Here is a 13,523-nt window from a genome sequence, read left to right on the forward strand (position 1 = left end):
GCGGTGTAGAGCATTGGGCCAGTAACTGAAAGGTTGTTGGTGAGAATCCATGAGCCAACTAGTTGAAAAATCTGTTGATGTGCCCTTGAGCAAGGCACTTAACCCTAATTGTGCCGGTAATTCACTCTGGATAAGAGCATCTGTTAAATGTCTAAAATGTAAACCATTTATGATGTTAAGATTATGATTGAGGAACCCAGTAGATGGCGACATTTAACCGTTGAAACAGGACTGGAAGTGGAGTCTCCTGAACGCTTTTACGTTTTAATGACGACCATTTCAGACAAACAACCGTTTCGCTGTCACTCACTTGTTGTAGAGGACGATGTCTGGGACCCAGATGAGTTCCGACGGGACTCTGATGGACGTGACGTTGTCGTAGTCAGACGGTCTCCAGCGCAGCTTGTAGTCATTCCACTCCTGAGAGGAGAACATACACAAGGAGACGAGAGGTCGTTCAGGTCCCGAGATCTCATCAGAAAGAGACTGTTCATCCTTTAACAGACCAATTACCTTAATTCATACTGAAAACACCTGTCACACACATGCTACAGTATATATACTGAATGTACTGAAACCTCAGCCACACACATGCTACAGTATATATACTGAATGTACTGAAACCTCAGCCACACACATGCTATAGTATATATACTGAATGTAGTGAAACCACCTTAGCCACACACATGCTACATATATGCAGGGTTTCCTCTAGGCAAAATCCTAGAGGAAACTCTGCATCATCACGCGCAGTACAAGACTGGAGACTCGATTTGTTTTACTTCAACAATAAACTACTTACTTAGATAATAAAAGTTTACAATAGTTTTCCTATTCATATCTGGATCCTGGGACGCAGTTAGAGTTAACGCTGATATATGTTCCGGGATCTTTTGCTTAAACTAGGTGGTACTACATTGGCGAAGCAGCTAGCCTAGCTGCTAGCTATCAAGCTAGGCAACCTGATCTACTACTGCTGGACACCAAGCACGCTAACCGGTTAGCCCTTGATGCTAGGGCCGCATTTATACTTATCCCGGGTTTTCTACTGCCAGCTTCTCTCATTTCACGGAGTGAATAGTGGGCTCGTCCTACTATTAGTACTGTCATGCAAGATGAGGATCACATCTCTGCTGGGCAGGTAGGTGAACTCTTGCAGAAGCAGAAAGTATTCCATGAGGAAATTCTACTTCAGCAGGAAAATAACTTTAAAAGCTTCATACAAAGGACCATGGAGTCGACCAACGAACGGCTGGACGACCTGACAGAAGATGTACCAGACATTAAAACAAGCCTTCTGTTCATACAGAAGGATGTGGATGTGTTGAAGACCACACAGGATACACTCCCCAGAAACGGTTCCTCTATGTGGAATGACATCACCACATTCAGGGAGGGCCTCCAGAACACGTCTGGGAAGGCAGAATGACATCACCACAGTCAGGGAGGGCCTCCAGAACACGTCTGGGAAGGCAGAATGACATCACCACAGTCAGGGAGGGCCTCCAGAACACGTCTGGGAAGGCAGAATGACATCACCACAGTCAGGGAGGGCCTCCAGAACACGTCTGGGAAGGCAGAATGACATCACCACAGTCTGGGAGGGCCTCCAGAACACGTCTGGGAAGGCAGAATGACTACAACACATTCAGGGAGGGCCTCCAGAACATGTCTGGGAAGGCAGAATGAATACAACACATTCAGGGAGGGCCTCCAGAACACGTCTGGGAAGGCAGAAAGAAATCACCGCAGTCAGGGAGGGCCTCCAGAACACGTCTGGGAAGGCAGAATGAATACAACACATTCAGGGAGGGCCTCCAGAACATGTCTGGGAAGGCAGAATGACATCACCACAGTCAGGGAGGGCCTCCAGAACACGTCTGGGAAGGCAGAATGACATCACCACAGTCAGGGAGGGCCTCCAGAACATGTCTGGGAAGGCAGAATGAAATCACCACATTCAGGGAGGGCCTCCAGAACATGTCTGGGAAGGCAGAATGAATTCAACACAGTCAGGGAGGGCCTCCAGAACACGTCTGGGAAGGCAGAATGAATACACCACATTCAGGGAGGGCCTCCAGAACATGTCTGGGAAGGCAGAATGAATACACCACATTCAGGGAGGGCCTCCAGAACATGTCTGGGAAGGCAGAATGAATTCAACACAGTCAGGGAGGGCCTCCAGAACACGTCTGGGAAGGCAGAATGAATACACCACATTCAGGGAGGGCCTCCAGAACATGTCTGGGAAGGCAGAATGAATTCAACACAGTCAGGGAGGGCCTCCAGAACACGTCTGGGAAGGCAGAATGACATCACCACAGTCAGGGAGGGCCTCCAGAACACGTCTGGGAAGGCAGAATGACATCACCACAGTCAGGGAGGGCCTCCAGAACACGTCTGGGAAGGCAGAATGACATCACCACAGTCAGGGAGGGCCTCCAGAACATGTCTGGGAAGGCAGAATGACATCACCACAGTTAGGGAGGGCCTCCAGAACATGTCTGGGAAGGCAGAATGAATTCACCACAGTCAGGGAGGGCCTCCAGAACATGTCTGGGAAGGCAGAATGACATCACCACAGTCAGGGAGGGCCTCCAGAACACGTCTGGGAAGGCAGAATGACATCACCACAGTCAGGGAGGGCCTCCAGAACACGTCTGGGAAGGCAGAATGACATCACCACAATCAGGGAGGGCCTCCAGAACATGTCTGGGAAGGCAGAATGACATCACCACAGTCAGGGAGGGCCTCCAGAACATGTCTGGGAAGGCAGAATGAATACACCACAGTCAGGGAGGGCCTCCAGAACATGTCTGGGAAGGCAGAATGAATACACATCAGTCAGGGAGGGCCTCCAGAACACGTCTGGGAAGGCAGAATGAAATCACCACAATCAGGGAGGGCCTCCAGAACATGTCTGGGAAGGCAGAATGAAATCACCACAATCAGGGAGGGCCTCCAGAACACGTCTGGGAAGGCAGAATGAATACACCACATTCAGGGAGGGCCTCCAGAACATGTCTGGGAAGGCAGAATGAATTCAACACAGTCAGGGAGGGCCTCCAGAACATGTCTGGGAAGGCAGAATGACATCACCACAGTTAGGGAGGGCCTCCAGAACATGTCTGGGAAGGCAGAATGAATACACCACATTCAGGGAGGGCCTCCAGAACATGTCTGGGAAGGCAGAATGAATATACCACATTCAGGGAGGGCCTCCAGAACATGTCTGGGAAGGCAGAATGAATTCAACACAGTCAGGGAGGGCCTCCAGAACACGTCTGGGAAGGCAGAAGGAAATCACCACAGTTAGGGAGGGCCTCCAGAACATGTCTGGGAAGGCAGAATGAAATCACCACAGTTAGGGAGGGCCTCCAGAACACGTCTGGGAAGGCAGAATGAAATCACCACAATCAGGGAGGGCCTCCAGAACACGTCTGGGAAGGCAGAATGACATCACCACAATCAGGGAGGGCCTCCAGAACATGTCTGGGAAGGCAGAATGAAATCACCACAATCAGGGAGGGCCTCCAGAACATGTCTGGGAAGGCAGAATGACATCACCACAGTCAGGGAGGGCCTCCAGAACACGTCTGGGAAGGCAGAATGAATACACCACATTCAGGGAGGGCCTCCAGAACATGTCTGGGAAGGCAGAATGAATTCAACACAGTCAGGGAGGGCCTCCAGAACATGTCTGGGAATGCAGAAAGAAATCACCGCAGTCAGGGAAGGCCTCCAGAACATGTCTGGGAAGGCAGAATGAAATCACCACCGTCAGGGAGGGCCTCCAGAACATGTCTGGGAAGGCAGAATGACATCACCACAGTCAGGGAGGGCCTCCAGAACATGTCTGGGAAGGCAGAAAGAAATCACCACAGTCAGGGAGGGCCTCCAGAACACGTCTGGGAAGGCAGAATGAAATCACCACAGTCAGGGAGGGCCTCCAGAACATGTCTGGGAAGGCAGAATGAATACAACACATTCAGGGAGGGCCTCCAGAACATGTCTGGGAAGGCAGAATGAATACACCACATTCAGGGAGGGCCTCCAGAACATGTCTGGGAAGGCAGAATGAATACACCACAGTCAGGGAGGGCCTCCAGAACATGTCTGGGAAGGCAGAATGAATACACCACAGTCAGGGAGGGCCTCCAGAACATGTCTGGGAAGGCAGAATGACATCACCACAGTCAGGGAGGGCCTCCAGAACACGTCTGGGAAGGCAGAATGACATCACCACAGTCAGGGAGGGCCTCCAGAACATGTCTGGGAAGGCAGAATGACATCACCACAATCAGGGAGGGCCTCCAGAACATGTCTGGGAAGGCAGAATGACATCACCACAGTCAGGGAGGGCCTCCAGAACATGTCTGGGAAGGCAGAATGAATACACCACAGTCAGGGAGGGCCTCCAGAACATGTCTGGGAAGGCAGAATGAATACACCACAGTCAGGGAGGGCCTCCAGAACACGTCTGGGAAGGCAGAATGAAATCACCACAATCAGGGAGGGCCTCCAGAACATGTCTGGGAAGGCAGAATGAAATCACCACAATCAGGGAGGGCCTCCAGAACATGTCTGGGAAGGCAGAATGAAATCACCACAATCAGGGAGGGCCTCCAGAACATGTCTGGGAAGGCAGAATGACATCACCACAGTCAGGGAGGGCCTCCAGAACACGTCTGGGAAGGCAGAATGAATACACCACATTCAGGGAGGGCCTCCAGAACATGTCTGGGAAGGCAGAATGAATTCAACACAGTCAGGGAGGGCCTCCAGAACATGTCTGGGAATGCAGAAAGAAATCACCGCAGTCAGGGAAGGCCTCCAGAACATGTCTGGGAAGGCAGAATGAAATCACCACCGTCAGGGAGGGCCTCCAGAACATGTCTGGGAAGGCAGAATGACATCACCACAGTCAGGGAGGGCCTCCAGAACATGTCTGGGAAGGCAGAAAGAAATCACCACAGTCAGGGAGGGCCTCCAGAACACGTCTGGGAAGGCAGAATGAAATCACCACAGTCAGGGAGGGCCTCCAGAACATGTCTGGGAAGGCAGAATGAATACAACACATTCAGGGAGGGCCTCCAGAACATGTCTGGGAAGGCAGAATGAATACACCACATTCAGGGAGGGCCTCCAGAACATGTCTGGGAAGGCAGAATGAATACACCACAGTCAGGGAGGGCCTCCAGAACATGTCTGGGAAGGCAGAATGAATACACCACATTCAGGGAGGGCCTCCAGAACATGTCTGGGAAGGCAGAATGAATACACCACATTCAGGGAGGGCCTCCAGAACATGTCTGGGAAGGCAGAATGAATACACCACATTCAGGGAGGGCCTCCAGAACATGTCTGGGAAGGCAGAATGAATACACCACATTCAGGGAGGGCCTCCAGAACATGTCTGGGAAGGCAGAATGAATACACCACAGTCAGGGAGGGCCTCCAGAACATGTCTGGGAAGGCAGAATGAATACACCACATTCAGGGAGGGCCTCCAGAACATGTCTGGGAAGGCAGAATGAATACACCACATTCAGGGAGGGCCTCCAGAACATGTCTGGGAAGGCAGAATGAATACACCACATTCAGGGAGGGCCTCCAGAACATGTCTGGGAAGGCAGAATGAATACACCACAGTCAGGGAGGGCCTCCAGAACATGTCTGGGAAGGCAGAATGAATACACCACATTCAGGGAGGGCCTCCAGAACATGTCTGGGAAGGCAGAATGAATACACCACATTCAGGGAGGGCCTCCAGAACATGTCTGGGAAGGCAGAATGAATACACCACAGTCAGGGAGGGCCTCCAGAACATGTCTGGGAAGGCAGAATGAATACACCACAGTCAGGGAGGGCCTCCAGAACATGTCTGGGAAGGCAGAATGACATCACCACAGTCAGGGAGGGCCTCCAGAACATGTCTGGGAAGGCAGAATGACATCACCACAGTCAGGGAGGGCCTCCAGCACATGTCTGGGAAGGCAGAATGACATCACCACAGTCAGGGAGGGCCTCCAGAACATGTCTGGGAAGGCAGAATGACATCACCACAGTCAGGGAGGGCCTCCAGAACATGTCTGGGAAGGCAGAATGACATCACCACAGTCAGGGAGGGCCTCCAGAACATGTCTGGGAAGGCAGAATGAATACACCACCGTCAGGGAGGGCCTCCAGAACATGTCTGGGAAGGCAGAATGACATCACCACAGTCAGGGAGGGCCTCCAGAACATGTCTGGGAAGGCAGAATGACATCACCACAGTCAGGGAGGGCCTCCAGAACATGTCTGGGAAGGCAGAATGACATCACCACAGTCAGGGAGGGCCTCCAGAACATGTCTGGGAAGGCAGAATGACATCACCACAGTCAGGGAGGGCCTCCAGAACACGTCTAGGAAGGCAGAATGACATCACCACAGTCAGGGAGGGCCTCCAGAACACGTCTGGGAAGGCAGAATGACATCACCACAGTCAGGGAGGGCCTCCAGAACATGTCTGGGAAGGCAGAATGACATCACCACAGTCAGGGAGGGCCTCCAGAACACGTCTGGGAAGGCAGAATGACATCACCACAGTCAGGGAGGGCCTCCAGAACACGTCTGGGAAGGCAGAATGACATCACCACAATCAGGGAGGGCCTCCAGAACACGTCTGGGAAGGCAGAATGACATCACCACAGTCAGGGAGGGCCTCCAGAACACGTCTGGGAAGGCTGATTACCTGGATGGACAATCGAGGATAAATAATATTGTAATAGATGGTATCCAGGAGACCCAATAGTGAGACATGGGCTGAATCAGAGGACAAGGTTCAAAAGCTGTCTCCCGAGGAGCTACAATTGGATCAACAGGTTGAGCTGAAACATGCTCACAGGTCTGGGGAACCAGGGGGCACTGGTGGTGCCAATGGTGGTGCCAATGGTGGTGCCAATGGTGGTGCCAATGGGGGTGCCAATGGTGGTGCCAATGGTGGTGCCAATGGGGGTGCCAATTGTGGTGCCAATGGTGGTGCCAATGGGGGTGCCGATGGGGGTGCCGATGGGGGTGCCAATGGGGGTGCCAATGGTGGTGCCAACGGTGGTGCCAATGGTGGTGCCAATGGTGGTGCCAATGGGGGTGCCAATGGGGGTGCCAATGGAACCAGACTCAGGCCAAATGTAGTGAAATTCATCATGTTCAAGAATAAGATTGCAGTCCTTGAAAAAGCCAAATGTCTTAAAAAGAGATGAATGGGTCCTTCATCTTCATCAATGAGGATTTCTCAGATGCAGTCTGTCAAAGAAGAAAGGAACTAATACCAGCTATGAAGGCTGCAAGAGAACGAGGTGACATAGCATACCGGAGGTATGACAAACTGATTGTTCACCCTCCCTCCCGTGGAGTTAGGAGGAGCGACAGACACACGTCATTCCAGCCACACACACACACACACACTGACTGAGTATTCTCTCTCTCAGATTCCACCTACTGATTCATGTTTAGCAATATAAATCTACTAAAGAAAGGTCTGTTAGTTGCTCCCTTAACATATATGCAGTTTAAAGGAACAAAATTCATGAAATAGGCTGTCGAGTGCAGTCAAACAATATTCATGTATTGGCAATATCAGAGACTCACTTTGAACTCTTCTTTTGCGGATGCTGAGATCTCTATACATGGATATAATTTGTTCAAGTTGGCACATAAATCGATATGGGGGTTGGAGTTGCAAGTTTACATCCAGAATCACATTCCAGTAAAACAACGTCAGGATTTAATGTTGAATGGATTAGAGGCGCTGTGGGTAGAGTTTCACTGACCACATTTGAAACCTGTACTAGTTGATTGCTGCCATCTAGTTGCTGATGTGAAATATCTTGATGTAATTTGCAAAATGTTGGATAAGGTATCATCTGAAAATAGGGAAATATATTTTGGGGAGATATGAATACAGATTTCTTTTTTTTACACCAACTGTACAATGAGAAAGAAACTTATTTCTGTTGCCATGCAACCTGACCCAAGTTTTGACCAACCAGAACGTTCACTAATAGGTCTGGTATTACATCATCAATTTGTATCGATCACATTTTTATTAACATGGCTGAACGTTGTTCTAAAGATGTATCAGTGGCACCAGGTTACAGTGATCATAATCTGGTTGAACTCACTAGGAACACTACAATACCAAAGGCTGGCCCTAAGGTAATCTACCCACGGTCCTATAGAGGGTTCAATCAGGACTCACTCACTAGGAACACTAAAATACCAAAGGCTGGCCCTAAGGTAATCTACCCACGGTCCTATATAGGGTTCAATCAGGACTCACTCACTAGGAACACTACAATACCTGGCCCTAAGGTAATCTACCCACGGTCCTATAGAGGGTTCAATCAGGACTCACTCACTAGGAACACTAAAATACCTGGCCCTAAGGTAATCTACCCATGGTCCTATAGAGGATTCAATCAGGACTCACTCACTAGGAACACTAAAATACCAAAAGGCCCTAAGGTAATCTACCACAGGTCCTATAGAGGGTTCAATCAGGACTCACTCACTAGGAACACTAAAATACCAGAGGCTGGCCCTAAGGTAATCTACCCACGGTCCTATAGAGGATTCAATCAGGACTCACTCACTAGGAACACTAAAATACCTGGCCCTAAGGTAATCTACCACAGGTCCTATAGAGGGTTCAATCAGGACTCACTCACTAGGAACACTAAAATACCTGGCCCTAAGGTAATCTACCACAGGTACTATAGAGGGTTCAATCAGGACTCACTCACTAGGAACACTAAAATACCTGGCCCTAAGGTAATCTACCACAGGTACTATAGAGGGTTCAATCAGGACTCACTCACTAGGAACACTAAAATACCAGAGGCTGGCCCTAAGGTAATCTACCCACGGTCCTATAGAGGGGTCAATCAGGACTCACTCACTAGGAACACTAAAATACCTGGCCCTAAGGTAATCTACCACAGGTCCTATAGAGGGTTCAATCAGGACTCACTCACTAGGAACACTAAAATACCTGGCCCTAAGGTAATCTACCACAGGTCCTATAGAGGGTTCAATCAGGACTCACTAGGAACACTAAAATACCAGAGGCTGGCCCTAAGGGAATCTACCCACGGTCCTATAGAGGATTCAATCAGGACTCACTCACTAGGAACACTAAAATACCTGGCCCTAAGGTAATCTACCACAGGTCCTATAGAGGGTTCAATCAGGACTCACTCACTAGGAACACTAAAATACCTGGCCCTAAGGTAATCTACCACAGGTACTATAGAGGGTTCAATCAGGACTCACTCACTAGGAACACTAAAATACCTGGCCCTAAGGTAATCTACCACAGGTACTATAGAGGGTTCAATCAGGACTCACTCACTAGGAACACTAAAATACCAGAGGCTGGCCATAAGGTAATCTATCACAGGTCCTATAGAGGGGTCAATCAGGACTCACTCACTAGGAACACTAAAATACCTGGCCCTAAGGTAATCTACCACAGGTCCTATAGAGGGTTCAATCAGGACTCACTCACTAGGAACACTAAAATACCTGGCCCTAAGGTAATCTACCACAGGTCCTATAGAGGGTTCAATCAGGACTCACTCACTAGGAAAACTACAATACCAAAGGCTGGCCCTAAGGTAATCTACCACAGGTCCTACAGAGGGTTCAATCAGGACTCACTCACTAGGAAAACTAAAATACGTGGCCCTAAGGTAATCTACCCACGGTCCTATAGAGGGTTCAATCAGGACTCACTCACTAGGAACACTAAAATACCTGGCCCTAAGGTAATCTCCCACAGGTCCTATAGAGGGTTCAATCAGGACTCACCCACTAGGAACACTAAAATACCTGGCCCTAAGGTAATCTACCACAGGTCCTATAGAGGGTTCAATCAGGACTCACTCACTAGGAACACTACAATACCAGAGGCTGGCCCTAAGGTAATCTACCCACGGTCCTATAGAGGGTTCAATCAGGACTCACTAGGAACACTACAATACCAGAGGCTGGCCCTAAGGGAATCTACCACAGGTCCTATAGAGGGTTCAATCAGGACTCACTAGGAACACTACAATACCAGAGGCTGGCCCTAAGGTAATCTACCACAGGTCCTACAGAGGGTTCAATCAGGACTCGTTGTGGATGAGATTAAGCAGGGACCAATGGTTAGAAGTGTGGAGTAAGCATGATCCTGAAATGCCACTAAGTTTGTTTAAGAAGTTATTTATGAGTATAGCTGATAAGCACGCCCCTTTAAGAAGTTATTTATGAGTACAGCTGATAAGCACGCCCCTTTAAGAAGTTATTTATGAGAATAGCTGATAAGCACGCCCCTTTAAGAAGTTATTTATGAGTACAGCTGATAAGCACGCCCCTTTAAGAAGTTATTTATGAGAATAGCTGATAAGCACGCCCCTTTAAGAAGTTATTTATGAGTACAGCTGATAAGCACGCCCCTTTAAGAAGTTATTTATGAGTACAGCTGATAAGCACGCCCCTTTAAGAAGTTATTTATGAGTATAGCTGATAAGCACGCCCCTTTAAGAAGTTATTTATGAGTACAGCTGATAAGCACGCCCCTTTAAGAAGTTATTTATGAGTACAGCTGATAAGCACGCCCCTTTAAGAAGTTATTTATGAGTATAGCTGATAAGCACGCCCCTTTATGAAGTTATTTATGAGTACAGCTGATAAGCACGCCCCTTTAAGAAGTTATTTATGAGTATAGCTGATAAGCACGCCCCTTTATGAAGTTATTTATGAGTACAGCTGATAAGCACGCCCCTTTAAGAAGTTATTTATGAGTATAGCTGATAAGCACGCCCCTTTATGAAGTTATTTATGAGTACAGCTGATAAGCACGCCCCTTTAAGAAGTTATTTATGAGTACAGCTGATAAGCACGCCCCTTTAAGAAGTTATTTATGAGTACAGCTGATAAGCACGCCCCTTTAAGAAGTTATTTATGAGTACAGCTGATAAGCACGCCCCTTTAAGAAGTTATTTATGAGTACAGCTGATAAGCACGCCCCTTTAAGAAAATGCACTGTGAGGTCAAATGGTGCCCCATGGATTGATGATGAGCTGAGCTGACAAATGTAATGATTCAACGTTATAATATCAAAAAGATAGCAGATTTATCTGCTAATCTGTTTTGATAAGCAAAGTTATTGAAAATTAAGAAATCTTGTGACCTAGACAAACAAAGAAAAGAAGGATGGATTCTATCAGCGCAAAATTGATGAAGTGAAGGCTGATGGGATAAAACTGTGGAGAACGTTGAACACTATTATGGGTAGGAATTCAAACATGTCCGCCTCTTTTGCTGAATCAAATGGTATATTTATTACCAAACCACATGACATGGCAAACTACTTTAATTCATATTTTACAGGCAAAGTGGACAAGTTGAGGAATGCTATTATTCCAACTGATGGCTCCATGTGATATACCCTTATAAAAGATTGTATCATGAAGGAGAGGCAATGCAGGTTTGAATTTCATCAAGTGGAAAGGGAAGAGGTAGAAAGGACGCTGTTGTTTCTTTCGGATGACAAGTCACCTAGTACAGATAATCTTGACGCTGAATTGTTTAGAGTTACAGCTAACCAAATATCAGCCCCAATCTCTCATATTTGTAATAAATGCTTGATGTATGGGGTGGACCCAGAAGTCTGGAAGGAGTCAAAGGTTATTCCACTACCTAAGGATTAAAAAATCTGCATTCAATGGTCCTAATAGTTGTCCTATTAGCTTGCTGCCTGTGTTAAGTAAATTATATCTGTACAAATCTAGGATTATTTCTCATGTAATGGTCATGTAACGGGTTTCCAGCATGCATACAAAGAAGGGCATCCTACGGACTTAGCACAAATGACAGATGATTGGTTAATGAGTATGGATGACAGGAAGTTAGTTGGTGCAGTGTTGCTAGATTTCAGTGCTGCTTTGGACGTAATTGATCATAAACTGTTACTAGGTAAACTCAAATGTTACAGTTTTAAGTCTGCAGCTCTGTCCTGGATGGAAGCTATCTATCCAGGAGAATGCAAAACGTTTTATTTAATGGTAGCGTTTCAAACAGTAAAGATATACACTGTGGTGTTCCTCAAGGAAGTTGCCTAGGCCCACTTCTCTACTCTATCTTCACTAATGATGTACTTTCAGTAATGAAGAAAGCAAGAGTGGTCATGTAGGCTAATGACTACAATGTATAGCGCAGCATCAGAATTTAATGAGCTAACAGATGTACTGAGCAGTGAACTAAGAATGGTGTCTGAGTGGATTGATATGAACAAATTGGTGTTGAACATTTCTAAAACTAAATGTATTGTATTTGGTTCAAGATATATGCTTGAATTTGTCGATGAATAGAACGCATATAGAGCAAGTGAATAAAAACGAAACTACTAGGCACCATGTTGGACGCAGTTTTATCATGGTCAGAACAGATCAATTATATTGTTATTAAAAATCTCTTAAGGATCACCCCCCTTTTTTTCATATTTCTCCTAAAATGACATACCCAAATCTAACTGCATGTCGCTCAGGAACTTAAGCAAGGATATGCATTTTCTTGATACCATTTGAAAGGAAACACTTTGAAGTTTGTGGAAATATGAAATGAATGTAGGAGAATATAGCACAATAGATCTGGTAATCTTTGAAATACAAGAGAAAGGCCATAATGTATAATTCCAGCCCTGGTGCAATATTTTGACCACTAGATGGCAGCAGTGTATGTGCAAAATTTTAGACTGATCCAATTAACCATTGCATTTCTGTTCAAAATGTTGTATCAAGACTTCCCAAATGTGCCTAATTTGTTTATTAATAACTTTTCATGTTCAAAATTGTGTACTCTCCTCAAGGAATAGCATTGTATTCTTTCACTGTAATATCTACTGTAAATTGGACAGTGCAGTTAGATTAACAGGAATGTAAGCTTCCTGCCACCCCTGGTCCTATCATACTTAGAGTACTGTCCAGTTATATAGTCAATCCCTGTTTCTATCACACTTAGAGTACTGTCCAGTTATATAGTCAATCCCTGGTCCTATCACACTTAGAGTACTGTCCAGTTATATGGTCAATCCCTGGTCCTATCACATTTAGAGTGCTGTCCAGTTATATAGTCAATCCCTGGTCTATCACACTTAGAGTACTGTCCAGTTATATAGTCAATCCCTGGTCTATCACACTTAGAGTACTGTCCAGTTATATGGTCATCTACAGCAAAGAAAAAGCTCCAAATGGCACGAAACAGGGCAGCCAGATTAGCTCTTCATTGCTCTATCCGTATGCACATTATTCCAATGCATCAGATGCTGTCATAGCTTCACGTTAAAAACAAATTACTATCCAGTCTTATGATTTTCTTTAGGAATGTTATATTTAAAATAAAATAAAAAGTATTTTTCAGGCCAGTTAGTACATACCAGCAACACGAATAACCACCAAACCAGACAAACAAATTCAGGGTAGCTAAAACAACCCAAGCCA

The 13,523-nt window shown here is 46.7% G+C and overlaps 1 protein-coding gene across 1 annotated transcript in view; it reads right to left on the minus strand.

Annotated features, from left to right (window-relative positions):
* The window catches only part of LOC135533954 (neuronal acetylcholine receptor subunit alpha-2-like), a gene marked incomplete at its 3' end in the record, with an annotated part of 43,821 nt that overhangs the window by 9,313 nt on the left and 20,985 nt on the right, over nt 1–13,523 (minus strand). The window contains exon 4 of the mRNA XM_064961137.1: nt 311–420. Within this exon, the coding sequence (XP_064817209.1) occupies nt 311–420 (110 nt within the window). The remainder of the gene's footprint in view (nt 1–310; nt 421–13,523) is intronic.

This window comes from Oncorhynchus masou, unplaced genomic scaffold, assembly GCF_036934945.1.
Source record: "Oncorhynchus masou masou isolate Uvic2021 unplaced genomic scaffold, UVic_Omas_1.1 unplaced_scaffold_2835, whole genome shotgun sequence".
Classification (NCBI taxonomy): domain Eukaryota; kingdom Metazoa; phylum Chordata; class Actinopteri; order Salmoniformes; family Salmonidae; genus Oncorhynchus; species Oncorhynchus masou.